The sequence below is a fragment of the Idiotropiscis lumnitzeri genome, chromosome 1 (genome assembly GCF_059441095.1).
Source record: "Idiotropiscis lumnitzeri isolate Australia: NSW breed Sydney's pygmy pipehorse chromosome 1, RoL_Ilum_1.0, whole genome shotgun sequence".
Lineage (NCBI taxonomy): Eukaryota > Metazoa > Chordata > Actinopteri > Syngnathiformes > Syngnathidae > Idiotropiscis > Idiotropiscis lumnitzeri.
This window is the reverse complement of record NC_142391.1, coordinates 28,752,092-28,779,769: the sequence shown is the minus strand read 5'-3', so window position 1 is coordinate 28,779,769 and position 27,678 is coordinate 28,752,092. Positions and strand designations below refer to the sequence as shown.

The following is a 27,678-nucleotide window of genomic DNA, read 5'->3' as shown; positions in this document are numbered from 1 at the left end:
TTGGGGTCTTTGTAGTTGGCAGGCGTGACGAAGATATTGAAATCCTCCTGAAGAAAAGCAAGAAGAGCACTATGATTACTATAATCAAAAGGGGGTGGCATTGCAACACTTTGTGTGTGGCATTCACCTGCAGGTTGGCAATGGCCTTGAACATGTGGAGGTTGTCTTCACACTCTATGCTTTTAAGAGCGTCATCTGCAGTTGACATAAAAGCAGCGGTGATGAAAAAGATATTCACTTGTAGGTCCTTTTTATTAAATTAAACATAACAGTAAGTTAATTTCACATTTTTTCCCAAACCGAGAATCTGAATGCCAAAATTCACAACAGAGATTTGAATCTGATGAAATTTCCAAGGATGTCTACTTCAATGCCAATGGATCTTCCAGTCTCTTTGCATCTCTATTGCAACCTGCTCAAGACGCAGCCCCTGTGCCATTGTTATTTCAGAGCTGCAAAAATTGGTACTCACGTTTGTGTATGAAGTGCTGATATTTCAGTGCCTCCACCATCACTTGAGCAATGACCATCTTCTCTTTCTTGTGCTAGTACAGAAAAGCAAATTGGTTTAACTTCTTTAACTCAAATACATCAAACAATATCTCACTAGAAAAATCCCTCGCCGATTCAATTCTTTCTTTAATGGACCAAAGTGCTGCAAAAACACCCTGCTCTTTAAAAGTTAGAAATTTGAAGTGAGCACAGCAGCAGCTAGCATTGGCATTAGTCTACCAGCTATTAAAAAGGTCTCATCATTTTTATTTATTTATTTTGTAGTGATTTTAATAACCAACTTTTGTTCTCTCTGCGCTTCGGATGTCTTAAGTGTTCTGTTTGTTATTGCTTTTTGATGATGTGCTTTGGGTTCTATCTGTCAAGTACAGTACATTGAGTTGCAATATAAATAAGGTTGCTTTGACATTATATTTCTATTTTTTGCAAATGTTTGCTCTTTGCAGGTGTTGGTCACTTACTACCACAAATAGAGAGGATTCACTGTGTGTTCTGGAGTCTTAACTCACGTCATCAGACAAGTGGTCTTTGTCCTCCAGCTTCAGCATGGCCCAGGATAAGAAACGCTCCATCACGCAGGTGAATTCTTCGTATGGCAAACTCTTCAGTGCGGTGACACACGCTTCGGGCTGCCCCCCACAAATATGATGCGGAATTGAAACAAACAAAAAGCCAAAGAAAATCTGCATACGCAAACACTTACCTGGCCTTGGCTAATCAGACGGATGAGATACAAATAGTTTATTTGCAACGTCGGAAGTTTGTACGCTTCTGCTAGAGCCATGGCATCCTGCAGGCATGTGGGAGAGTCCTGCTTCAAGATGAACCGAACTACCGCCTGCAAAACAGAAGAATTAATTCAGTGCACTCCAACAACATGAAGGAGTGGACAGGGAATGTAATGTAGAGTTACGTGCCTTCAGCACAGGCAACATGTTGGGCAGCACTGAGATCTACTTGAAGACATGCAGCTTAATTAAAGGTAAGAGGTAGAGAAGCTCCCCAACTTATCTCCAGTAATAGTGGTTGTTTTCACAAAGCAGAGAGAATATATGCAAGTGAGTATGGTGGCTCAGATGCAAAGTGCATGTTTGAAGGGTTCTAATTATCCTGGCATCTAATGTATGCTAATTTCCATTACCCCACCTATGGTGCTTTGCATTAAATGCTAGCGTTATGTAGAGGACTCATGTCTGATTAAATTAAAGAGTTGTTAGAACATTTTGGTGCTTAAATACACATTACTTAATCATCTTTTTTATGGATCATTTTACATGAGTATTCACAGGTTACAGCACTTAAGCAAAAAAAAAAAGCACCAATAAATTTGCATTGTGTTTTAATAAGGTTAGCCATGTTGAAAAAGTGTGGGAGAGATAAAACTGCTCCCCAAACTTTTTGGTGTAACTTTCATCTATGCATCTAAGAGTTTCAGTGTATTTTACCATAATTTGACTTGGGCGTGAGTGGGTGTAACTGCGGATCCCATAGCCCCGTAGAAGTTTGCGGATTTCCATCAGACAGTAGCTCTCCTTTAAAAGCTCCTGCCTGTGTCAGAGCCATAAATCATGCAAATGCAACAGTGAGGATTTTTCAAATAACAACAATTAAGCTATGGTTAAATTTATGTTAAATGCCCATCCCGAGGGAGGGTACAGAGGACATACTTTGGTCCATCCATCTTCAGGTACTGCTGAACCAGCTCCTCCACCACAGTACTCCAGGGGAAGACAGCTTTCTGCATGATGTCTAACACAGCATCCACCTTCAGCTATGGAGGATAGTTAACACAGGAAATATATTTAGCTACTTACATGAATCCATTGGGTAATTTATTGTTAACATCTTATAAATCTTCAATGTTTCTTTGTAAAACAGCATTAAAATCTGTCATTTTACTAAAAATGTACACTAAATGTTGATGCTGCACTTACCTTACACTTCCAAAAAATAAAATTAGCTTTCATATATTATTGTTTACTTTACAAAATCTCGTTGAACACCGACTATAATGACAATAAAGGGCATTCTGATTCTGATTATTGTTTATTTCCCCTTGACCCTCATGAGGATAAGCGGCTTAGATAATGAATGGAGGGTCATTGGAAAAATTACTTCTAGCTCTTTTTTCTATCATTTGATTGATTCAATGCGAATCTATCACCTTGAAATTATTAGGTGACACAACTATACACCAGCAGTTATAATATAAATATTAAATGTATTCATTATTAACAGTTATGAAAGGAAACCATTGTCGACTTGTTTTATACCTGTATAACAGGATGAAAGGCTAATTGAACTAGTCAATTATATATTCACTTATACAGTTAGTAATGGTTTTAAGATGACGGATTGAGCCTGGGAAAAAAAAAAAAAAATTCTAAATGAATATATGTTTTACAGGTTAAAATGCCATTGTGAATAGTGAACCTGCTTGCGTATCGTGACCTACATCTATATCTGCGATGCATCCCAGCAGCGCCACTGCTTTGCCTTCCCATGACGTGAAAAGTGTTGTGGTTTGGGAGCTGCAACGTTCTAGCATATCCTAGGATAAAAAATTAAAAAATAAAGAAAGAAAAAAGAAAAGTAGACCACAAACCATATGATGGTACTTCATATGTTCTGCTGGTGTCATTACCTTAATGTATAGCAGAAGCAGCTCATCTAAAGGAATGCCATGCTCCTCAGCATACGGCAGGATGTTCTTTCCCACTGTGGCGGCAACCAGCTCCGGAGCTGCCACTTGATCCAGCATGTGGAATGCAATACTGCGTTCCTTTTCCTGATTGTTATATTCAATACAATCCCAAATTTACACAAGGACGCATCATTTTACAGTAATAAATACTGCAGAGTATGTGCTCTTCAGAAGGCAGCCAACATTGCCCCCCAGAGTGTGTGAGCAGTACAAAATTCGAATTGACTTGTCAAACACAAACCTCAAAGAGCAAAAGTGAAAGTCTGCAGTTGTATTTCGTGTGGAGTTCGAGAAGCTGACGCAGGTTCGACACCAGAGTCCTGAGGTTCTCCACTTCTTCCGAGCCATAATTGTCATCCTGGCAAAGGGAATGCAAAGAGCAGTGTACGGCTTAGAGCAGAGGTGGGCAAAATACTGCCACTCCATCTTTTAATCTGGCCGACTGAGTGTTCGTTTCCTTGACCAAGAGCCCGGGAATATTTATTTCAGTGATATAGTAGTAACCCCCACTCTCCAACCACACACCCCTGCCTTCCAACACACACTTAAAATGAGATTAATTAGATTAATTTGTATCATGAAATATGTTAATTTAAAAACATTAGAAAATGAAACCATTTTAAATATACATTTAGCATTTTATTTATTTTACTGAAATGGGATAGGCGTGAGGATAAGTGGCTTGTATAATGGATGGATGGAAATAAGTAATAATAATAATTTAGATGTGAAAGAAATAATAAATAACAGAAAAAATCTATCTCAAATTAGTGTACTCTCCGTAAAATATGCATCAATGTAAAAAAAAAAAACATTTTTAAAAAAGCAAATCGGAATTGAGAATTGAAAATCTGATTGAATCGGGGCTTGAATGAATCATTATATCCCTAATTTTGAATATATTTTAATCAAAGAATTGGTTAATTAGTTAATTGTGATCAATACAAGATTAAATATTATCTTTTTCACTTACATGTGAAATGTTTCAATTAGTTTTACAAATTAATTGATTAATTAACATAGCACATGGTGAAATAAATTATGGGGAAAAACTTTTTGATCTTCACACGCATTCTTTTATTTTATTAAATACAAGATTAATTTGGTTAAAATAATCATTAATATATTGTAAACCAAATTTAAATACTATACTAATAAGTGAGGATAAATGATTGGGAAAATTGACAAATGGATAGATTTTTTAAAAATTACATTATATTAAATGTTTTAGAAATTCATATTGAAAATATCAAAATAAACAGTTTTTCATTAGCATTTTATATTCAATGTATGAAATGAAAAAATATTGTCAATTAAAAAAAGCAACATCAACAGCATTACATGTACATTTTAATATTTATAAATTATTTTAACCAAAGAACGGTTACATGTTTTCGAAATGAAACAAAATAATATTAAAGAATTGGTTCATGGAATATAATTAAATTACTTAAATATACACTAACAATATCATTAATTATTTTTATTGACTTAGTCATTTAGTTTGTAATTATACCTTATTTACAAATGTCTGGACGTCATAAAAATCAAATGAGCCCTTGACTGGAATACTGTGTATAAAAAAAAATAATAATAATAAAATTTTTACATTTTAAAAAAGACATTTACAATAACTCACAGATTTCATCCATGACCATAGAGATGGCAGTCCAAGCTCTGCCAAGGCTAATCCGTTCTGTGGCCAAGAGTCCTGGAAAAGAACATTTCTTTTTCCCAATTCCAAACTTCAAGCATGAAATTGCAGAGAAAACTTGTCTCGCTACCTTTTCCATCAGCTCCAGATTACGTGCCCTCTGCTCTATCCATTTTGCCAGGATTTTCTGAAGACAAGAAAAAGAAAACCTAAGTGTATTTCATCGCTACAGACCGCCAGCGGCGGTGCTTTAAGCACAGGTTATTCGAGATTCACAGAACTGAAGTTATGCTTGTAGCACAAGTTTATTTTTCTTGTTTTATGAGTGAGGAGGTACTACCTGTCCTGGTGGAAGCACTCTCTGCACAAACGGAAGAAACACAGACTTAAACCAGGGACACAGGTCTCGTGATGGCAGATTCTCTGGAATGGCATCCAGGATGGATTCAAGATTGCGCTCATCAAAGCTGCCAACAATCTGGCCCTAAAAAAAAAATCAATAAAAATGAAAATTAAAAAATACACAAATAATCATTTCATACCCTTTGCAGCAATATCTTGTCTGATTATTGTTCATATCTTTGGAAGTGACACCATGCACTAATTTGTATGAGTTTATATCTAAAAAAATATATATCTTAATTCCTGTAAGAATCAGTTTTTTTAAACTATAGTTTTATTTCGATTGCATACAACTTTATTCTTGTAAGATTAAATACTTTCTCAAAACCACTAAAACTTTCTTCCCGCAAATGAATTAATTCTCAAAAGATTTAGACAAAACTATGCAACCTTTTGTTCTAAAAAAATCAAAGACCTTAAAAAAAAAAGCAAGTCCACTGAAATATAAAATAGAATTATATTAATATAAAATAGAATTATATAAATATAATTACATAAATTTTTAGTTAAAAAATCATCACACATTTTAATCTCCAAGCACTTCTTAAATCCAAATTATATGATTTTCTGTCTTGGAAAAAAAAAATTGACATCAAATCTACACATTCTTGGAGATTTTTTCTTCCTCCCTATTACCTCATATTTGAGCCAAAGAAGTTGAGCACCCCGCAGGTCTCCATCCCTCAGGTGGCTCAGAATGACGCCTAACATGTCCGTGGTGTTCAGGAACTCAATCCAGGCGATGCCACTGTGTTCAACAGAAACGTACAACAATCATTATAAATAACCAGGACTACAATACTGTAGATGTTGCTCCAAAACGCAAGCGCGTACTTGAATTTGTCCTGGCCGTGAAGGCCGCAGAATGTCGCCAGACTGGCTAAGGCCTCCAAGATATGTAAAGATGAAGAACGCGTGGCGGCGTAGCTCAGCATCTTCTCCGCCATGTCGAAAGTCGGCCACGGAGCCTTGATGCAGTAATCCACCACAAATTTCTCATCCTGGAGCACATGTAAGCAATGGTGGGAAGTAACTTAGTACTACAAATACAGAGTTGCTGTTATACTTTTTTCTCAGGTACAGGATCTGTACTTTACTGAAGAATTTATTTTTCTGATGAATTTTTACTTACACTCACTGGATTTAAAAGGCTCCACTTACTACTGTAAGGATGCTGGCTCACCTCTTAATGAAGGAGGGAGCATATCTTATCACGATTATCATATTCTTGCCTTCCTCTACGGACATCCTGTGCACTTTAGTGTCTAGATTCTGCTATTTTTCTTAAAGTCTTACCCCACCTTACGACTCTGAACTGCTCCATTCCTACGCTCTTGCCTGATGCATAAGTTCAGCTGAATCGCTGTTTCTGAAGGTACTGAGGTCTAAGAGGAACCTCAGAGAGAAATTAATAGTTTTTTTGTTGTTGTTGTTGTTGCCGACACCACACTCTGTACATTAGACAACCCCCCCTTACTGTCCATGTTTATTCTGTCTATCAACTCTGCATGAGACTGAACTTGTTTCAGTTATATTGTATTTAATGATATTCTATTGTTTGTGTTTGATTGCTTTTGTATCATATGATTCTGTTTGAACAGTTTTGAGTGTATTGTTTTTTTGTTGTTGTTGTTGTTGTGCCATCCATATTGTATGTAAGTTGTTATTACTGTTACTAAAGTAGAGGAGTTGAATCAGTACTCTACGCGTGTCTGTACAAAGCATGAGTCATTGAGCATGAGTATTATTTAATTTGTTCCTCTAGAGACTCAACAGCACTCACAGCGATTTTCATCAGGTTAATTCTGGCCTCCTCCACAAGTTCGGACAATACGACATGTCCGTGGTCACCCACTGACGTTGAGGCCATCTCCTCCAGCAAGAAAGCCAGCTTCCCCTTGTAAACCAGCTGAACAGAAAACAGCATTTTAGATTCAGAGGAGTGTTTCCCCAACCTTTATTGAGCCAAGGCACATACTACATGAGAAAACAAATCACGGCGCACCACCAAACCAAAATTTCACAAATGGGTGGAAAGTAAAAAGGGACCAAAAAAGAAGTTAATTTATTCACTCTACATTTGGATAGTGGATGGATAGATAAATACATGTTTTTAAAACAGAACATTGGACGTGGAAGCCACGACTCCTTACAGACACACATTCACAAGTATTAAACACGTGAGCAAAATGTATTGATTTTTTTACGAGGAAAGCTTTCAAAATAGCAACCATACCTCTAAATCCAGTTCAAATAAATCAGCAAACTTTTCAGCCTCTTCAAATCTGTGTTTTTTAAGTAGTCTGCTCAGTCTGGTGGAAGAGAGGACAAAATGTGCCACAATAAATGAAATTAATGGTAAAATATGGCATAAGCGGTATTAAAAAAATAATAATCATAATTGTCCTACCTGTTATCAGGCAAGGCCTCCGTCAAACAGCGTATGATGATGGAGGAAACACATTCTCCTTGACTGGTCCAGCCGCAAAGGAGAAATTATACAGTATGAAGTAGCAGTGGCCACAAAATTGGCTGGTGAATATCATGCTGGCTCATGAAAAAACATTACCTTTCTGAAGTGGTATTAATCCCCTCCACGAAATAAATGTTGTCCTGAAACAGAAGGCATAACGTATTAACAAGTGCAGATATGAGCAGAAAGTTTTTTTTTTCACCTGTACTCCAAAAGAAAGTGCAGCCTTGACAAAAAGATAAAAACATACACAGGAATTTATGTGAAGTAAAAGGACTCCCTCCTAATGCAATCCTGTCCCCATGCTTTTGTCTAGCAAGCAACATCCTAGCCTACAAAATGTTTTACTTTAAAAAGAATTAAAAAAAAAAAAGAGAGAAGAAATAAAAAATTTGGGCCGTACAGACAGTTTCATAAAGTCAAACGTTTAACAGGTCGTCACATTATTTGCACAGTTCACGATGTGGAAATGGTTTCAAAATTGCAATCCATCACCATGCTTATTTTCATCTGGACTAGGCAGGACACTGAGAAGACATCCAAGCAGTAGCAAAATGTCATGGAGGGCAAACATCGGATCCTCAGGGAGTTGATCTAAAAATATAAATATGGTCAATACATTTTCAAGTTGAGCAATGCAAAAGCTTGAATGATGAACTGACGCCACTACCTGACTCTTGTCTTGCTTCTCCAGGGTGATCATCTTCACACTGCCTTCCGCTTGCCTGTAATCAATAGCACTGAGTTAACATGGCTGCCCAAGGAAAACAACATACAGAACTACAAATGGAGAAAGAAAAAAAAGTTAACCTTGTCGGGCTTTTGGGTGATATTTTAAGGTGAGTCTAAAATGCACTAGAACAGTTATTGGATAACTTCATTTGACTGAATAACTTTCAAAGTTAAGAGATCTGATTATTCAAAAGTTTAGAAAATGTCAAATTAAGTTTACTTGTAAAGGTATGTTTTTTCCAGAAATGTCACCCAAAAGCACAATATCCTACACCTTTTGCCATTAGTGGTTGATGGGTTTAAAGCAACGGTATCAAACTTACCATTCTACCAATACAGCAGAGCCGCATTCGGTGATTATTTCAAAGTCAAGAAGAGAGACATTTGGCCAGATGTGAACCATGACAAGGAAAGGAACGTCCCAAAGGCTCAGGACTTCCTGGAAAAAACAAAGTAAGGCAATGAAAATCAAATGAGGCGTGTCTTTTTTTTTATCTGTGTGTCTAAATAAAACATCTGTGACAAAGCACTCTGTTTATACCAGAAAGTTACTTTTATGACAGTAATCTCACCTCCGTGTCAAGAATGCACAGAAAAGTTCCCATCACCACCATTTTCTTTACACCTTTGAAGTAGGGAAAAACAGACGTGTGTGTTATTTTTTTTTTTAAGGACTACCTTTTATTAGGCGTTCTAGAACAACATCTGGATGATTTATATCTTTGTGCAATTGGTCTAGACTCTAAATTGTCAGTTTCATGTCAACATGTATTTTCCCTCACCTGCTATCAAACTATTGTCCAAGGAGTGAGCGAGACACATCTTGGATTGATGAGGGTCGATGGTCCAATGAGTAACTGCATGCGCCCCGTTTCCCTGTCAAATTGCAACAGATGCTGACTGGTGACATATTGAAAGAGCCAGTCTGAAGCCTATTAGCCTGCGAGCTAGCTTGAAGCTACTGTTTCTTGTCAAGGCCAGCCACTGGAGGCTTTAATCAGATATATTTGTGAGTCTTAAACATATAGCAATATGTCGACATCTGATGGAGATACAAATGTACCTAACTGACAGTTGAAAGTTGAGCGAGTACAATAGTATTTCATTATTGTTATCTTCAGTTTCAGCATACGGGGTCATTCAATTAAACATCACCTAAAAAAATAAATATATAAATAAATAAATTAAATTAAAAAACAAAAATCTGAAAATTTTAACCCAAAGTGATTTTGATTTTACCTATGCTCAGACTTTGAATTAATATTCAACTTACAATTTGCGGTATGGCTAGTTTTAGAGAACCGGTGAGAGATTACATTTCCTGAAAAGTTTTGTTAATGTCGGTGGAATCACAAAGTCAATTTCAAGGTTAAATCAAAGCTCAAAAGGTAAAGTTACAAAAATATGTACCAATCTTTTAAAAGATTGCAGATTTGGAAGCCTTGTTGAATTCCCTTTCAGACAATACCAGTTTTGCTGAAATATAAGGAGTCAAAGGAAAGTGGCCACGCCTCTTTATGATAAAAATGTCAAAATTCATCGAGCAGTAACTCCTAAAGCCTTGCTCCGATTTACATAAAATTTGAGATTTTGTGTTGTGCCATCATTATTTAATCAACAAGTACAGCAAGTTTTATCGAAATCAAAATTCTGCTTGGTTAAACTCACTGAGAAATTTGGCATGGAATGGCCCTAATGCACGAATATATCACAAAAGTAAGAAAGGCGCACTCACCCCGATCAATAAATGGATTTCATTGGCCAAATTGAAGGTGACTGCGTTGCTGCAGCCTTTGTTGTGGTACATCTCGGTGGAGCAGAAATCTATCTTGATAACACTCTGAAGCTGCATCCACCAAAAAAAATGTTTCTGCTTAACTAATTAGGCAAGCACATGGAAAGAAAAACACATTTACTCACCTCTTTTAAAGTGGCCATGTCCATATTTTCAATGGCTAGGACAAAAAAAACATATATATATATCTTACATGAGACTGAAAATCAGACTGACTGAGATTATAAACATTGCTGCGTATAAGTACCTGTTTTGATTCTGACCAAATTAAGGTTGGCAATGTGGAAGAAGCCATCCTTTATAATGAGAAACACATTGTACAGGCCTAGAGAAAAAATAAATACATTTAAAAAAAAAAATCAAAAGTACGGTTGGTGTTATTTTATTGACTACTGTGCCATGTCCAATGCCATGAGGAAGGGCGATTCTGGGGATTTTTTTTGTTTTATTAACTAGGCGGGTTAGTTCTTGTGAAGAAACACATAATTAAAAAATAAAAATAAATAAAACCTTTTAATTTCTCTTTATTCCAAAACAGGACATTATTTGAAATGGAGTAGGGGTGTCCCGATACGATATTGATATTGGATGTACCCAAAACCTCAAAAATTTGCTCATAGCACATTTTCGAACAATCTATTCCAGACTCCGTTACCACCTTATACCGTACGGAATGTAAGAAATTGATTCTGAATGTACTGAAGTAACCTTAAATTATTATTTTGCACTTCAAAGCGTGTAATTTGTTTCCACTTCCTTTGTTAGCGTTATTTCTCAGGGTCCTTTAATTTATATCGTATTTACTTTCTCCAGGTGCAGTACATGCTCATGTTTGAGGTTCAAGTTATGGAACCCAAATGTTTGGAATAACTGGGTCATTTATTTTCTCATACAAACTGCTGACTATTGTGCTTTGTTTGAAGAGTATCACTTGATCAAATATCTTAGTTGATACTGAAAAAAAAAAGGAAAAAAAAAGCATGCAACATTCCGTCTGATATCGTATCGCATCGAGAACGGAAAAAAAAGGTTGAAAGTGTTCGATATGAGGACAAACAAGGCAAATCCCACAAGGGGAAAAAAAACTAACAAGAATACATTGGAAAAATAGCATTGTAATTTGCTTTTTCTGCAGGTGAAAAAATCATTGGCGTAAGGGAAAAAAAATTAAAGCCATGTTGCCCACCGCTAAAATAGCGATGATATATATTGCGGTGAAGATCCATGCCGAGCCCCTCTCCAGTTTATAAACCTTGCCATTTACCTTGTGACGCCTTGTTTTCTTCTGTGATTATAGCAAGATAAGTTTTCTTGTCGCAGTCGATTGGTTTAACAACCAAAGCCTGTCCAAAACACAAACATCAGTGAAGGCCAACATGGTGCTAAAAGGAGGCATCCAATGTATGTTTTTTCCACAATGTAAAACAGTCATACTTTGGTGAGGAGTATTCTCTTGTGTGGAACAAAGATCAAGTGCAGGTTGCCGTTTCTTTCGCACACCAGCACAAATTGTCCCCCCAGGCACACATCGATGACGTCCACGTCACTTTCTAGGGAACAAGAAAACATTTTTGAGAACCCTTATTATGAAAATAAAATTACAGAAGACCAAAAAACGTGGTTTGAAATGAGAACTTGGAAGTCAACCAGTGTCACGTTACAGGTGTTCGAGGACTGCGGTACTGCAGGGTCATTAAGTGAATTATATTTGAATAACAGCGTAAAGACACTTTGTGCAACAATGTAGTCCCGCAAATGACATTCTCCGTTCATTTCATCTTTGAATGTGAAACAAAGAGCTGCTGTGACCTCTTTGTGGGAATTTCATACCAAAGTGAAGCAGCAGCAGAACGTTCTGGTAGCTCTGGTCGAAGAGGATGACCGTCTTGTCGGCAACAAGAATACTCCAATTGCTTCCACTGATGGAGTAGAGTTGAGGGTCTGACTGTACCTGCAAGGGAAAATGAGATTTGGGGACCTTCATTAGTTCAACAAAGGTGGCTCAGTGTCTTACCACAGCCACAATAACAAACAATGTTCAATAAAGGGGGTCCTCAAATTATACTCCCAACACGGGACACTTCCAGGCATCAAGCAACACTTATTGTTTTTCAACGTTTCATGGTCTCAGTGGGGTTTTTTTGTGTTGTTTTAAATCTGCACACAGGGAACAGTGGCACTCCGAGCTGCTCTTCGCTTCTTTCACATGTATTTGAACAGGAAATATGATCATTCAAATGATGGAATCAGATTATTGACATTATTGGATAGAAAATGAAAATCAATGTAAAGCACGTACCTGAGAACCAGGTTTATTATACTTTCGGAATATTCATTATAGTTATTGTTTTATTGCGTTTTGAGTTTTGTATTTTTAAATGTAGATAGTTTTGAGGCCGGTTTGCTTAGTTATTATTAGTTTTCTTCTTTTTTAATTTTATGTATTACTTGTGTGCAAGATTTTTAAAAAAGCAACATGGTACAAATTTTTTATGAAAATTCAACAAAAATATAATGATAAAAAAATACATTTTCAAAACAACCATCAAACCAACCCAGAAATCAATTACAGATACTCTACAACTGTCCACATACTTTGAATTACATTAAGTGCAGTGGAAAGAAATGCTTCAAAAGCTAGGATGGTGCGTTTACAAAGTTGTCAACTTCTAAAGTGTATTTGTCTTGAATTCATTTTGAGAAATATTAGACCCACTGTACTATTATATACCCTAGTAATTTTTTCATATACAAACCGAAAAAGGAAAGCACTTCTTATCTAACGTTGGGATTCAGGTTAGGTTAAATGACAAAAGCAACTGGGCCATTTTAGCCGAAATCCAAAGACGCAAACTTGTCGCCAGGGAGCAACATTATCGGGTGGCACTTTATTCGGTAGTCAACCCCAAAGGCTCATGTATTAAATCAATTGCCAAAGATGAAAATGAAGGGCATTTTTGCTATAATTAAAATTACTTTTAGTTTGCTTTGTCAACCTAAGTTCTATTTTCAGTTAGTTTGAAGTTTTCAAAAGTTTTATTTTACTTACAAAAACATTTGTTCAATTATGGTTTTAGTTTTATCGTTAGTTTTCATTAACTACATTAACCTTGCTAAGAACTAAGGCGTAATATATATATATATATATATATATATATATATATATATATATTTTTTTTTTTTTCTTTTTTTTTAACTCTTTAAATTCAGGGAAGGGGGGCTCTGCCACGGCTTGCCACCCTGTAAAACCGCCCGTGCCAGTTCTAAAAGTGGTAACGTCGTCGCCGTAGGAACTGGAAATCGTCGAAAACCGATAAACCAGCGTCGAGTCTGTAATGTCCCAGTCGTCTTGTAGCCATCTGTCGAGTCTTTTACCTCAGTCGAGGACACTTTGACCAGTGTGTCCAGCTGGTACAAGCTATTGCCACTCTTCTCCGCTGGCACATTGCCAAAGCGGACAGTGCCCGAATCCTCGTTGACCAAAACCTCCACGTCGTTCCACATCGCCGCTTCTTTGGGAAGCTAACACAGTATAGTTTTTTCATTCAGACAAGCTTATGTTTCTGTCATGTCAATTGCATTCATCATCGTAGTTCAACTGGCTAACTCAAAAAGAAGTAACGTTCGCTAATAAAACAGCGGCTTTGTAATAAATATAACATTTTGTCTCACCTTTCTGGCGAAATTAAAGTATTATCATAACTGACATCCAAACAACTGCAACCATCAACTTTAGAAATTGGCGGGCGGTGAATAGCCCCGGAGTACAAATTTCGGAGGCCCTAAATGAGTTCTTTCAGGTACGGTCTCCGCCTGGCGTTTATACAAAATACTAATTTTACTGAATGAAAACACGCTACACAAATTACGCTTTTAAACTTCATCTATAATTAACCACTCTTATCAAATAAATTGCCCCTGTGGTGGGAAAGGGATGTTGAGAGTTGAGGGAAAAGTTTTACCTGACAAATAAAAGTCAGGGCAAATTTAGGAATGCGAAACACAAGTCTCGCCCTATCAGCTGGCGCGCAATGGTAGCGTGAATTTAAGATACTGGCAACAAGATAGTGACATAGAATTAAACAAAGTTACGAGCCATATTGGTAGTCAGTGGTCGTCCGCATTATTATCGTGAAACAGATATAAAGGGAACAATATTAGATAGCTATCAAGCTAGATAGATAGATAGCTAGGGAGGGAGGCAGGGAGGGGGAGAGAGAGAGAGAGATAGATCGATATATGAGAGTGTGGGTGGATGAATGGAATTATAGTCGCTTTCTTAAATTCATCATAACATCAGACGGCAGACTTGATACATTCAATATGGCGCACCGGCTGATTTACGGGCATGCGAGATTCTTTACGTGTGCCAATCGTGACCAAAGATGGAGTTTCATAATAAAGTATTTTATCAACCCTAACAATAAAGACTACCCTTTACCACATAATTTACGGAAACACAAACATAAATTACAAATTAATTTCAGTTAATGATAGCTAAATGTAATTTTGGCCGTTTATATTCAAGTTTTAACATACTATGCTTTTAATTTGAAATCATTGGACAACGTGTGTAGTGAATGGTATCCAGGCAACGACAACGACTCCAAATTATTCAGTTCTCGACCATTACTAACGATTGGCATTGATTTCGTAAAATGACTGGTTTATAATCGAGAAAAATCTAAATTCAACTAATAATTGAACCATTTGACGAGGAGTGAGGTCTTCTTATGTCGCAGCTGTAACGTGATAACCAGGCAAGTGATTTCGGCAAGGTTGTCAGTGATAGTTTTCTATAAAAGCTTGGCAACTCTCAGGGGATGAACATAACGTCTGTTTGTTTTACTGAACTAAGTGTAGTTGATGTGTTAATTAACATTTTTGAAAAATTTCTTTCGCGATTCGCAGTTCTGTCAGTTTCTGGTTGGCATAACAAGGAGAATGAAATAATTGTAAAAGCTTTATTGACAAATTATACGTCATATTTCACGAATCGAGTATGAATTGTTTCCCAATATAAACACTTGCGCTAAAAACATATCCTGTCGTAAAAAAAAAAAGACAAGAGTTTGTGGTTACCTAGCAGAGAATGTTCATCAATTGGAATCAATTTCCTACCTTACATGTTTAAGGGGAGAATATTAAACCTTAACTGTTTTTTTTTGTTCATGTTTTTTTTTAATTAAAATTTTTGAACAGTGTACATCCGTGTTTCTCTAAACTTTTACTCCTTTACAACTCTTTGTGAATCACAGGTCTACACGATTTAATTAAATTCTTCATCAAACTACTGTAGCACCATAAAATGATGAATCTGCCAAGGGGTGGAAGAACATTAAAACCATGCCAATTCACATGAGTATTGTTCCCCCCCCCTTACAAATTGTAACAAAAATGCGGACAAGGTAGTAAGAGTAAGGCCTGTTTGTTCTCTTGTTCATTCTCAGTGATTTTCCAGTGTCTAGTGTGGCACATCAACAACCCAGCAAGTTTTCTTTTCCTCCACAATGATTTTTAATTGATTTTGTTTTCCAGGCGAAATGTCTGAAGCGCAGGGTCCCGAAACCCCCCCAAAAAGTTACGTAAGTGACATTGACAAACTAAGGCAAAGCAGGGAGTCTCAAGTCTACACTGCAACCAGAGAAACCCTCTTCGCACAGGAGACCACACACAGTAGAACACATGCATTGGTAAGTACATGTATCATTCAATGCAGTGGGACCCTGACCTCCCACAGCCCCAATTTATTAATTTTTTGAGTTACGAGCCGACGCTTGGTCAATTTCTTTGCGATGCCCGTTCAGCAGTTTTTGGGATAGGACAAACTATCAAACACAAATACAAAATGAGAACACTTGAAACTCACATCCTAAATGCTCACACAGAGACAAATTTGCCACCACGACCAACTCCAGACTCTAATGTCACTCACTCGACCATGCCCTTTAAAGGCATATATTCATCACATGAATACGACACACTTACACAATGCTGTGTTGTTTTCCATTTTGTGTGCCAAACAACCCAGAAAGTTGGCTCAAATTGACCCAAGTAGCGGGTCAGTCCAATTTATTTGCTAAAATTGGGGTAATTTAACCCTGACGTCTTGAGAGTTTTGATAACCCATTTCTTGATAGCTTTTACTCATCACTAAGGGTAGATTTTACCCCTTTTTGGTTCGACATCTTGACCCAATATGTTGGATTAAATCCTCACCTCAATCTGATGGGTATAAATAACCCAGCAATGGCTTGGTCCATTTTGGACCTGGCGCTGGATTATCTTATTCACCCAATATGGGTTACTTGTAACCCAGAAGTTTTAAGAGCGTACAGTAATTACACTTTTTAAAATCACTTTATTAGCAACATTCTTAGCTATTTTGCTAAAATTAAAAACATGCAACAACAATGTTGTTTTCGGGCGCTGTAATGGATTAATGGCATTTTCAATGAGTACAATTGATGGTTAATGGTTATTTCTGTCACCAAGCTTTTAAATTAAACAAGTTTGTCAAGGTACCACTGTGTAAAAAGTCAAATGTATAAAGTAAACTGTATCCTCAAGTGTGATGTCCATTCACCCATCATTTAGTCACTTGATTGGGTTTCTGGGGTGAATTCCTCTCTTCCCGTGTACGTTCTGCAAGACCACAGTCAGCTGGTCTTCCTCTATGCCGGAGCTCACGTCGGGATCCTTTACAATCACACCACCAACTCCCAGCACATACTCCAGGTAGTAATATCAAAAAATAGGATTCAACAACAACACACATAAAATAAGCCAGTTGATTTGATATTTTTCAGGGTCACTGCTCTCCCATTTCATGTATGTGCGTCAGTGAAGACCGACGCTGGATCGCGACGGCCGACCAGAATGAAAAAAGCACTGTCATACTGTGGGATTCATACTCTGGGTAGGTATTTTTGACGAATTTACAGCATACCACAATAAACATTTGCTTTCAACAAATTAAACTTATTAAACCAAACTTTCTAAAGTGTTCTCACTTCTTTACTGTCAAGAAATGGAAGTGTATCATATAACGTCACTTTGTTAAAATGAAATAAGCTTGCCCAGTTCTCCAAATACTGTTAGTGGCAAATAGATTTGAACGATTTAACAAAAATAATCTAATTGGGATGTTTAACCAAATCAGATTCATTTGTTGAACAAAAGTCAGCTACCTTAAAGTAAACGAACCATGAGCAACGCCATAGATAGGCTATTGTAAATTAGTTTTATGGTATTAAAATTCGTCAAATTGCTCAAAATACAAACTCCAAGGCTGGAGTCATGAAAATTGTTACTGAAGTTGAGTCTGCCTCTACCCCTCTGGCATTGACCCCTCAACTGGGTCAATGCCAGAGGGGTAGAGGCAGACTCAACTGGGTCAATGCCAGTCTTAATGTAAGGTCTCATGGAGGTGAGCCAATACCAGCCTGCATGCGTAATGCAAAAAAAAAAAAAGATTAAATCCTCTCCGGCAGTATTTGCCGCTACACTGCGGCAGTTTGACACAACCGCATCTTTAAAAAATGTCTTTGTGTCACTATTTGTCGTTGTGTTTAAATTTTAAATATTACAGGTATCTGTACTTGGTCTCGGTGAGTACTCAAAAAGTGAATACTCGTACTGGCATCGATCTGAGAAAAATAGTGTTGAACATCCCTAATATTGCGTTTGGAACATTTCAGCATTCCCGTGCACACATTGTTCGACTGCCATCCCGACGGGGGAGTCATTGCCATCGCATTTTCGGGGGATGCCAAACAGCTTGTGACGCTCGGGAAGGAGCGAGCTCAAGTGAGTAAAAGTTACTGCTTTCTATCTCTTCTGGTGGATTGGGTGGATCGTGAATGAATAGCTTTGAACTTTCAGTGATAACATTGCTGTTTCTCACAGTGTGTGTGTATCTGGGAATGGACTAATGACTGCCATGAACCGCTGTGGCGCACAGAGCTGAGCCCTGAATTTGGTTATCAAGTAAGTCTAATTGAATTTAATCACCAGCTCGCAGACAGATTTTCATTCGGGCAAATAATATTTAAGAAATGCTCCAATATTGACTTGTTTTACAGAATCACATCATTTTTAACCCAAACAATAGCACTCAGTTGCTGAGCAGCAGTGAAAGCCAAGTGTTGTTTTACAGCACGGTGAGTAGTGGCCTCTTTGACCTAGTCCACCATCCAATTGAAGAGGCACTGTTGTTCCATTAATTCCACTGAGTTGTTTTTTTTTGTAATAAAAAGTTTCCTCTTTTTTTCAGGCACAAAGATGTTTGCAATATGTTCCACTAAAAATTATTAAGGTAATCGTTTACACCTTGGCACATTGTTTATTCAATATATCATTTATCGTGTATATTTTTCTCCAATTATAAATATGAAAATATATTTAGATAAATACTATGATTATTTTTTTCTATTAATTGCTGGCTTTATAATGCAGCTTAAAGTAATCATGTTCATCCTTTTAGCTCTATAATTTCAGTTTTAACATTTGTAACGGTTCATATTATCATATATATATGCTGGTAATATTTCATCTACAAAAACTTTTGCATTGTTTTTAATTTATTGATTTTTCAAAATATAATAATAATATATTTTTTTATGATTTGTGATTAAGGTCTTTATCATTAAACTTGACTTTTAAAACAATTAAATTTGAAAAACGAACAGTTCTTAAAGTTAAATGCAAATGTGTATGATTGAAAAGTTTATTTACACCGATTTGTACTTGCTTGCTCACGTAACACTAGTGGTAGAATCATTGCTCTACATATTTTATAAAACTTCCAAATATGTATTCATATTTGTTTTTTATAACTTGTCTTTTTATATATTTTTTCCCCTCTTTATTTTGGATGTAGTCCATCGTTAAATATTGGATATATTTGTAATGATTAGAGTTTGTTAACATATCCCTCAATAATATTATTTTTTTAATTTTTTAAATATTTTTTTTATTATTTGACAGATAAGTGATCGTTTTTCCTGATATTTGTATATTTGAAAATGTATATCATTACGTTATATATTTGCATTATATTTTGTCAGATCCCTGCTTTTCTCGTGGGATCTATTGGGAGAAAGTCCAAACCGGTGTTCTGAAATTCTTTCCCACCCGTCGAGACATCCTACCAGTGCCTAATGTGCTTGCGCCTTGATCCCACCTGAGTACAATGTCCCCTTGATTTTCCTCAATGGGGCATCAAACTCTTTTAACCACAATTTTATAAATTTGACCAAAATTCCCTTTTGACACATTAAATAAATCGTCAGGGGTAGGTAGGTGCTGAACCCACGCCGATTTTGTCACTGGGTGTAACACAAATCTAGCAGGCCTGGATTCTTTTCTTATCCGAGATGTATACATTGTTAGTTGTGTTTTCCAAATCCATGGTATTGTTTTATTAATCCCATGCTTGTAATCTACTGTTTTATTAACCCATTTATGTGGTCCACCTGCAGCTCGAGGCTGGGGATCATGCACCTCCATCTCAAAAGTAGCCAGGTGCAAGACATTGTAATTTCCCTTACTATATCCGTTGATGTTCCAGTAACACGGTTTAAGAGCTAATTTTCTCTGTGTTTCGGCCTTGCATTCATTAAATTTCTGCATATTTGGTTCTAGTCTTTTATGTTCTATAACTCTCCAACGCCTTTCCGATATCTTGACCTGTTTTCCGTCACTGGTGGAATTTAAGCAGGCACCAAAGGTGTGATAGCTCCCCTCTGATCCTTCACTACTCAGGGTTGTTATCAGGCTCAATGGTGATCAGGGTGCCATCCATCCCTGCCACCCTTCCTTTATCATCATTTCTTTCTCACACCACAGCCTCCGTGATATATTCGATGTATTTTTTCTTGTTTCATCTCATCAGCTTGGCGACGCAGCCACCCTGGAACTGAACACGTCTCTCTTCCCCCATTCCACACCCGAGTACTGCGAAATCCTCAAACTTGCAGGCGGGCCTCTGAGTCCGTCTGTGTTCCACTGGCGAGAACTCCGAATCATAACCCCATCGAGAGCAGGAGTTATCATGGTCTGGGATCTCACGCAGGACTTGGAATCCAACCAAAGGCTGAGCCGGGACCATGTGAAGATCATCTCACTGCAGGAGCATCCCATCACTGTGCTAGCTGTGATAGACAAGTAAGTACAGGACTCATCGTTTTATTTGATACGTGCACACAAATGTATTTGTATTATTATTGTTCAAATCATACCATCGTGATCTTCATGCCAACATTCCCAAATTAATGAAGACATTTTTATTTACAGAACGTTAAACTGTTCAGCTGAAATTTACAAATATTTCACAAATCACACTAAAATTACTAGACCAAGAGACATTCTATGTCTGCTTCTTCAACCATTCTCGACCGATTCAAACATCAAATTGTTCTCATGTTTTATGTTACCACAGCAGCTCTCATTAGAAATAGTACATAATTACGGGCTAAGATGTGGAATCGTTATCGATCACAAAAGAATGAAAGTACTTTCTCCAGTTGTATTTGTTTCTTTCACATGACAGCTGCATTGTGACTGGAGACACTCGAGGCCATGTCAACTTTTACGATGAAAACATGCTGCTTCTGACCTGGTTCACCCAATTGAACCTGGACCCCATTGTCTCCATTTCCTTTTCTAAGGAGTTTGCGCAAGGATATCTGGAAGACGGCACCGTGGATACCAAGCCACTCCTTGGCAGGTAAATGTCCTCTTCAGTCACCAGCGAAGAAACTTTTACACAATGCAACAGTACAAGAATGTAATGTCGTCTCGTTACTCATTTCACACGTAATATCTCATGTCAAGTGGAATCTCATTTATTGTCTAATTGCCCATTTCACAGGTAATCACATCTTTTCTAATTGCTCGTTTTCACATCATCTGTCATTTTATATTTCATTTTATATCTGTGATTTTGTTTTTTTTCTCTTATTGCCCAATCTCATCTCTTGTCTCATATTCCACTTCTCATTTAATTTCATTGAATCTAATCCCTCATTTCACGTCATTTATCATCTCATCTCTCATTTCATGCATGTGTGATTCCATGTTTTTCCCCTCATTGCAAATGTAATCTCATCTATTTTCTCATTTTACGTTTCACATTTACAAATAAAATTAATCTAATCTAATCCCACACATCGCATGCATTTTCTCCTCATTGGATCTCTCATGTGTAAACTAATAATGGAATAATCATAAATAATCTCATTTTACATTATATTTTATCTAATCTTTCATTTGAAATCCATCAACTCTTCTAATCTCTCGTTTCACTTGTAATCAAATTTTATTTTGTCAAATTTCATTTTGTAATTAGTGATGTCATTTTCTCCCATTTCCCATGATCTAATATTTCCGCAGTTAATCTCATCAAGCATTTTATGCAATATAAGATCGCACAATTTTATCTCAGGTGTTATTCCTGCTGATTTTGTCACGCTGTGCAGGAACTTTGTGGTGTCCTCGTCTACCTCCGCGGTTGTCCACGTTAATGTGGAAAGAAGCACGTGGCGAGTCCTGCTGCAGGAGAACTGCAACCCTCTCCACGCTGTGGCCTGCCATCCCAAACAGCCCGCTGTGGTCATGGGCAACGTCAACGGCACTTTAAAAGTTTGGGACTACCGGCAAAAGCGGACCATCTGCAGGACGGTCTTGGAGAAAGAGAAAGAAATCCAGTGTGTCACCATTGACCCTCAAGGTGAGTTTGGAAAGCCGTTTGAGCATTATTCCATATCCCTGATATTCAGATTATGGTCCATGTACGAGTACGGTCCACTCTTTGTCCTCACTAGTAAGACAATTACGCGTACTAGTCAATCAACACTAATCAATCGCTCTAAAAACAGTTGGGTCAAAAATAACGCAATTTTAGGTAAAAAAAGGAACGGTGCCTTACTTGGGACAATTTGATGGGGTTTTTTTGTTTTTGTTTTTTTTAGTTTGCGCAAAGCAAAACAAAAATGCTGTGTTATTTTGCGTAAAACAATCCAAACCAAAGCCAAAAACGCGCATGTTCAATGGATGCAAGAATTGCAAAGAGGTCCCATGTAACTGTTAAGATATTTTTGATTGAAATACTGTAGTTTTTTTCTTTCATAAGATACAAAAGCCTTTCAGTTCTTCACATCCAATAAAATGTCTTGAAACAATGCCGTGCATAATAATTTGGAGCAGTCCATTTGAAGAAAAAAATATTTTGAAGAAAGCTTTCCATGGGAGGTTTATTTAAAAACATTAAAATTATTTTCAAATAGTCGATGCTGAGTGCCATTTGCACAGACTAATATCAGAGAAAAACGTAATTTCCATTGTAATTTGGGACGTGGTGTAAAATGTGGATTTTAATTGGACGCTGACCCATTTATTCCTGTGCAGGACGCTATCTTGCGGTCGGTTTTGCGAGCGGAGCCGTCCACTTTCTGGATGCCGACACTTTACAAAGTGATCCCAAGGAGTGTTTTGATTACCCCCCAGACAGCATCAGCCACATGAGCTTTTCACATGACTCCAGATACCTTGCCACTGCAGTAAGTTGCCTTGTTTCTTCAGCGTAAAATTCTAAGAGTAAATATTACTTTGAATTTTATGATGGATATTTTACCCTCAAATTTCACTGTTTAGTGGGACCAAATATAGTCTTTTTTTAGTAAAATACACGGGACTCTACGATATATACTGTGTATCCTGCATGTTTGAGATTTTTCCCTCCACCAACACTCTCAATGCTCAGGTTTTCAATGGGGTTAAGGGCTAGGGCCTGAGATGACCATTGGAGGGGCTTGATTCTGAGGCCGGTGAACCGTTTTTACAATTTTCAACACGGGAGTATGCTTCTGCAAAAAAACCCAAATTTATTTTAAGACTTTTAAGACATTTTAACCCGGTAGGCCAATAAATTATGGAGGGCACTGTTAATATTTAATATCCTTAATAATAATGAAGTTGTCCCTATTAGGATGTGGGGAAGGCGGTGACGTTATTTCGCATGCAACCGCCTCAGTGGATCTACTTGGGTAGGTACCGCTCCCACTACAAACCCATTACGGACCTCCTGTTTGGGGTGCAGCAGGACAGCGCCAAGCCTAGACTGTTCACGCTGGGTGTGGACCGCCTGCTGGTGAGTCCACAAGTGGTAGATGAGATTTTGTAGATAATGAAAGAAAATAAATGAGTTAAAATACACCATTTTACAGGTGTTAATGTTTTTAATAATTGACCACAGTTGGCTGCTGGTGTAGAGTAGACCATGTCGACCTCATCTCTTGGAATTAACAGGTGGAGTACGACGTGGAGAGCAGTGAAGTGGGCCAGCTGGTCATTCTGAGCTCCAAGCGCCTTGAGCAGAGTGCAGTGCCCAAATGCATGACCTGGTACCCGCCACTGAGCGCTGAGGAGTTTCTGGTGGTTGCCTCGGACCAATACAAGATGAAGCTTTTCAACAGCATGTCCAAGACGTGCAGGTAGCAAACATCACCATAATTTTTTTCATGAATATGAAAATAAACAGATATCTTTTACAATAAAAGAAATAATTCAAATCAATGATTAATAAAAGAAATACATAGAAATAAATAGTACAAATGTACAATAACTCAGTTAATTAAATACATTTTTGTATGGATTATAACACTGTCATATGTGATGAAAGATCAAACATAAAACTGTCGAGGTCGCCGGTTGGCGAGGAGGAGGGTGGACCCAAGAATGCGGGGAAGCCAGGCATAAGGGTAACTTAAAGGGGAATTTATTAAATTAATCAAGATGAGGACAAACAACGTGGCGTGGACAAACAAACGTGGCAGGGTGCAAAATAACAAAGACAAGCTAAACGTGACAAAACTGGGTCAGGACGAGAACATAAACTGGGACGAAGTACAAAGGGACGTGAGCGAGGGCGAGAACAAAAACAAGTACATGAACGAAATCAATGCAAGAGTCATAAAGTCCGTAAGGCAGCAACAGGGAGCAAGCGGGATATTGATCCGACACTGGGTTGATGGCATGGGAAGCTTAAATAGTCCGGTAATCAGGGGAGCAGATGGGGATCAGGTGTGTGATGGGTAACGATGAGCAGGTGCGTGACTGGTGAGGACGAGTGCTGAGGGGAAACGCCCCACTCAGCTGACAAAACCAAAACAAAGTGCACATGGCAGGGAGGTGACGAAAACAATAACAAAACCGCATGCACACGAAAACAACAAAACCCCTGTCATGCCCGACGCGGATCATGACAAAAACCCAAAATACAGCCATATTTTATCAAAATAAAATAAACAAAACACTGAGTCATACATTTCTAAATAAAATATCAAAGAATTATATAAATATGTGAAATGAAAAAATGTAGGAAGCTGGTGCTGGAGCATATCCCAGCTGACCATGGGCAAAATGCGCATTACACCCTAAACTGATCACCAGCCAGTTACAGGGCACACACAGACAACGTCACTGAGTGCCGACACACAAGTATAGCGAGTGTACCACTACATCATCGATGGAATAAAAACAGTTCAATAGATAATTACATAAAACATGTAAGCACAAATTGATTGACAAAATCTATGTTAATATTAAATAAATATTAATTTGAATAAAATGATGATATTGATAGAACATAATAAAAATGTCAATGATGAGTAAAAGTAAAGATTTTTGCCCATGGAAAATTTCCATCTTTAACTGAATAAATAAGCCACTTTAAAATCATAGCCAACAGGCAGCATTAAACATCATCGTGAAATGAAAGCAAATTAGGCATCTTGGTTTTTTTTATTACCTCCAAAAGAAAGACCCTCCTCGGACCGACGTATGGAAGCCCCGTTAAGAAAATCGGGATTCTACCAACATGCGAAGGCAACGAGAGCGGCTCCTATTACATGGCGTACGTCACAGAGGATAAGGTCGGTGCACTAAGCATATATGCTGCACTTTTGATCGCCCAAGACCAAGTGAGAGGAGACCTGCTCGTACCTCCAGGTTGGCCTGCAGATCCTGCCTCTGGACGGCAACCCCTACAAGTCCCAAGCGGTTGTCTGCCATCCGACCGGGGTGTCCGCCTTCGCCTACTCCCACGACGGACTGTTTGTTTTCACTGCAGGTGGTCCTGACTGCACTGTTCTGTCATGGCAGATAAGCTACAGGTAACCTTAACATTTTAACATCCTTCTCTCCTGTCATATCTGAACTGTGTGTCTGTCTGTGAAACCTGGTGAGTTTAGTAGCTACAGTTCTGTGTAGTATGTATTTTGAGCATGTTTTGGCTCTTTCCACTGAGTGCAGTGCCCTGGAGGGAGCAGCATCTTTGGGAGGAAAGGAGTTGGAGCCATATTACACTCTTTTGGAGGGAGGCAGGAATGGAGAATTCTACAGGGTGAGTGTGAAATGTCACCATGAAACCAGTATAGCAGAATAACTTGGAATATAATTTACAGCAAACAATTGCCTGTGCTGTTCTATTCTGTAGGAAATTGAAGACTTTTTCTATTACTGTCAAATTCACAATCAAGGCCTGGAGTCCATGGAAACACGGCAGCTGTCTCCCAAAATCCCACTGACGGAATTACCTTCCCTCATGCGGGCTTTGGCCTACTACCCTACTGAAGAAGAAGTACGCTCTACATTTTACCGTTTCCTTGTATTATCTATGCAGTATGGGAACAAATTGAAGAGTTCTCTCTCATGGACTTTCACCGCTCATGGGTCTGGAAATGTATCCCTGCATGGAATAGAAGCTCACAGTATTATTTTGAACAGGTTGAAGACATGCTAAACGAGGTGAAGTTGGGCCAGTACACAGAAACGGGAGAGTACATCACAGATATCAACCTGGAGGAGCTCATCAAACTCTACGTCAATCACCGGCCGGCCTTTGGCATCTCGGCAGACGAGTTAGCTACAGCCTTTGAGGTCCTCGGCGAGCCTGGCAGTCCCGCAGGACAACCCATTCTCCACAGGGACCAAATGCTGGAGCTCCTGCAGGTCCGAGGTATACAATACAAACTGGTACGGTCCTATCGTCTTGGGCAAAGAACCACAAAGTATCCTGCTCACAAACATAAGAACTATAATTTACAAAATAGTAGAATATAATTTGTCGACAGTTGGTCCAGTTTATGGCAGTCGCTATAGAACCAGCTTCTTTGCTGATCTAGAGGAATGTTTTTTGTACTGTTGTCTTTCTTCATTGAAACGAACCCGGAAATCCATCCATCCATAGTCTACTAAAATACGAGCCTGGCAAGCCATACCCACTAAGAATGTGGGTCTGGAACGCTTGCCATCCACCACGGTTGGGGCCCAGTTCAAAACGACCCGTCCAATCAAATTAATTTATTTGCTGTGACATATCCTTTGTGCACAACATCAATCTTCGATGGCGGAAGCCCTTCAATTAAAATGGCACACGGTAGAGATGATAGTTTGTGAACATCATTCAGCATTAAATCAGTTTTAAATAACCAGAAACACATAGTCATTTAAACCCCAGCAGCTGACGGTGCTGGCAGCATTTTTTTTTTCTTTTACGTCATGTCCACTCGTTTCTGACTAATTCATTTTGCTCTATTTCCTCAGGTTTGCACTGCTTCAGAAATGCACTTGATGAGACTATGACCAAACTCAATTTCTGCTACAGCTATTAGTCTTGGTCTCCAGGCTACTAATATACAGCCTGTTCATGTTCGCTAACATTTATACCCACAAACAAAAATATTGCACTGCGTGGTTTTCACTTTGGTTTGTAGACTCTGCCATGACAGGCAAATTCATTCATGCATGCTCATGGGAGGACATGCTGCTGAATGCAGAAATTGCCCTTTGCCACAATATGGTTGCTCCCCTAATAAATTGTACGTGCGCCACACTTTTGACTTGATTTGGTGGTCTGTTGAAACAGGGGAAGCCATGACAGAGGATGAGCTGGCAGAGTGTTTCACTACACTGTTAGGCCTCTTTGAAGTGAAAGAAGAGGAAAGCCCTGACGTTGACTTCTTTAAAACTGACAGTATGTACAAATACTACCACGGTTTCAGTATTTAAACTTTCATATGTAATATTACTTTTTGCTGCTTTTTTTGTAGACGTGAGCCAAGAATACGCTTTGGAGAATGTGATCCCGGAGAACATATCCATGGAGATATTTACACATCACATCCTGGGCCTCCCATCATCATCGTCGTCATCGCCATCAATGACGTTCACAAAAGGACAAAAAGCATCAGACCAACAGCTTGATGATGACTGAATGACATAATAATTGTTATTATTCATTACTACACATAATTAACAACAATTATATGATTCTGTATCAGTATACGTGTACAATGTGGGTATACCCATCCATATATAAGAAAGATGGTTTTGTGTGACTACTG

At 38.0% G+C, this 27,678-nt stretch overlaps 2 protein-coding genes across 2 annotated transcripts in view; one reads left to right on the top strand and one right to left on the bottom strand.

The window, feature by feature from the left end:
* kntc1 (kinetochore associated 1) overlaps nt 1–14,092 on the bottom strand; it is a 31,003-nt gene extending 16,911 nt beyond the window's left edge. The window contains exons 1-32 of the mRNA XM_088293684.1: nt 13,946–14,092; nt 13,649–13,795; nt 12,104–12,224; nt 11,708–11,823; nt 11,538–11,616; nt 10,521–10,598; nt 10,399–10,433; nt 10,214–10,324; nt 9,261–9,354; nt 9,051–9,103; nt 8,802–8,917; nt 8,417–8,471; nt 8,242–8,340; nt 7,843–7,886; nt 7,684–7,746; nt 7,510–7,585; nt 7,057–7,182; nt 6,108–6,274; nt 5,910–6,021; nt 5,212–5,355; nt 5,002–5,058; nt 4,857–4,928; nt 3,459–3,575; nt 3,158–3,301; nt 2,969–3,064; nt 2,181–2,284; nt 1,959–2,061; nt 1,217–1,351; nt 1,023–1,142; nt 473–545; nt 128–195; nt 1–47 (exon numbers count right to left, since the gene is read on the bottom strand). The exon at nt 1–47 is cut by the window's left edge and continues 201 nt beyond it. Coding sequence (XP_088149810.1) covers nt 1–47; nt 128–195; nt 473–545; nt 1,023–1,142; nt 1,217–1,351; nt 1,959–2,061; nt 2,181–2,284; nt 2,969–3,064; nt 3,158–3,301; nt 3,459–3,575; nt 4,857–4,928; nt 5,002–5,058; nt 5,212–5,355; nt 5,910–6,021; nt 6,108–6,274; nt 7,057–7,182; nt 7,510–7,585; nt 7,684–7,746; nt 7,843–7,886; nt 8,242–8,340; nt 8,417–8,471; nt 8,802–8,917; nt 9,051–9,103; nt 9,261–9,354; nt 10,214–10,324; nt 10,399–10,433; nt 10,521–10,598; nt 11,538–11,616; nt 11,708–11,823; nt 12,104–12,224; nt 13,649–13,777 — 2,954 coding nt within the window. The 5' untranslated portion in view covers nt 13,778–13,795; nt 13,946–14,092. The remainder of the gene's footprint in view (nt 48–127; nt 196–472; nt 546–1,022; nt 1,143–1,216; nt 1,352–1,958; nt 2,062–2,180; nt 2,285–2,968; nt 3,065–3,157; nt 3,302–3,458; nt 3,576–4,856; nt 4,929–5,001; nt 5,059–5,211; nt 5,356–5,909; nt 6,022–6,107; nt 6,275–7,056; nt 7,183–7,509; nt 7,586–7,683; nt 7,747–7,842; nt 7,887–8,241; nt 8,341–8,416; nt 8,472–8,801; nt 8,918–9,050; nt 9,104–9,260; nt 9,355–10,213; nt 10,325–10,398; nt 10,434–10,520; nt 10,599–11,537; nt 11,617–11,707; nt 11,824–12,103; nt 12,225–13,648; nt 13,796–13,945) is intronic.
* Nucleotides 14,093–15,816: 1,724 nt separating this feature from the next.
* On the top strand, nt 15,817–27,548 carry cfap251 (cilia and flagella associated protein 251). The gene is made up of 20 exons (XM_088305726.1): nt 15,817–15,966; nt 16,871–17,011; nt 17,083–17,192; nt 17,974–18,082; nt 18,182–18,262; nt 18,358–18,435; nt 18,549–18,590; nt 20,169–20,440; nt 20,826–21,002; nt 21,754–22,004; nt 22,682–22,833; nt 23,262–23,423; nt 23,582–23,766; nt 25,092–25,206; nt 25,283–25,446; nt 25,586–25,676; nt 25,770–25,913; nt 26,060–26,291; nt 27,201–27,308; nt 27,385–27,548. The coding sequence occupies exons 1-20, from the start codon at nt 15,817–15,819 to the stop codon at nt 27,546–27,548; spliced, it is 2,928 nt and encodes a 975-aa protein (XP_088161852.1).
* The last annotated feature ends 130 nt before the right edge of the window (nt 27,549–27,678 follow it).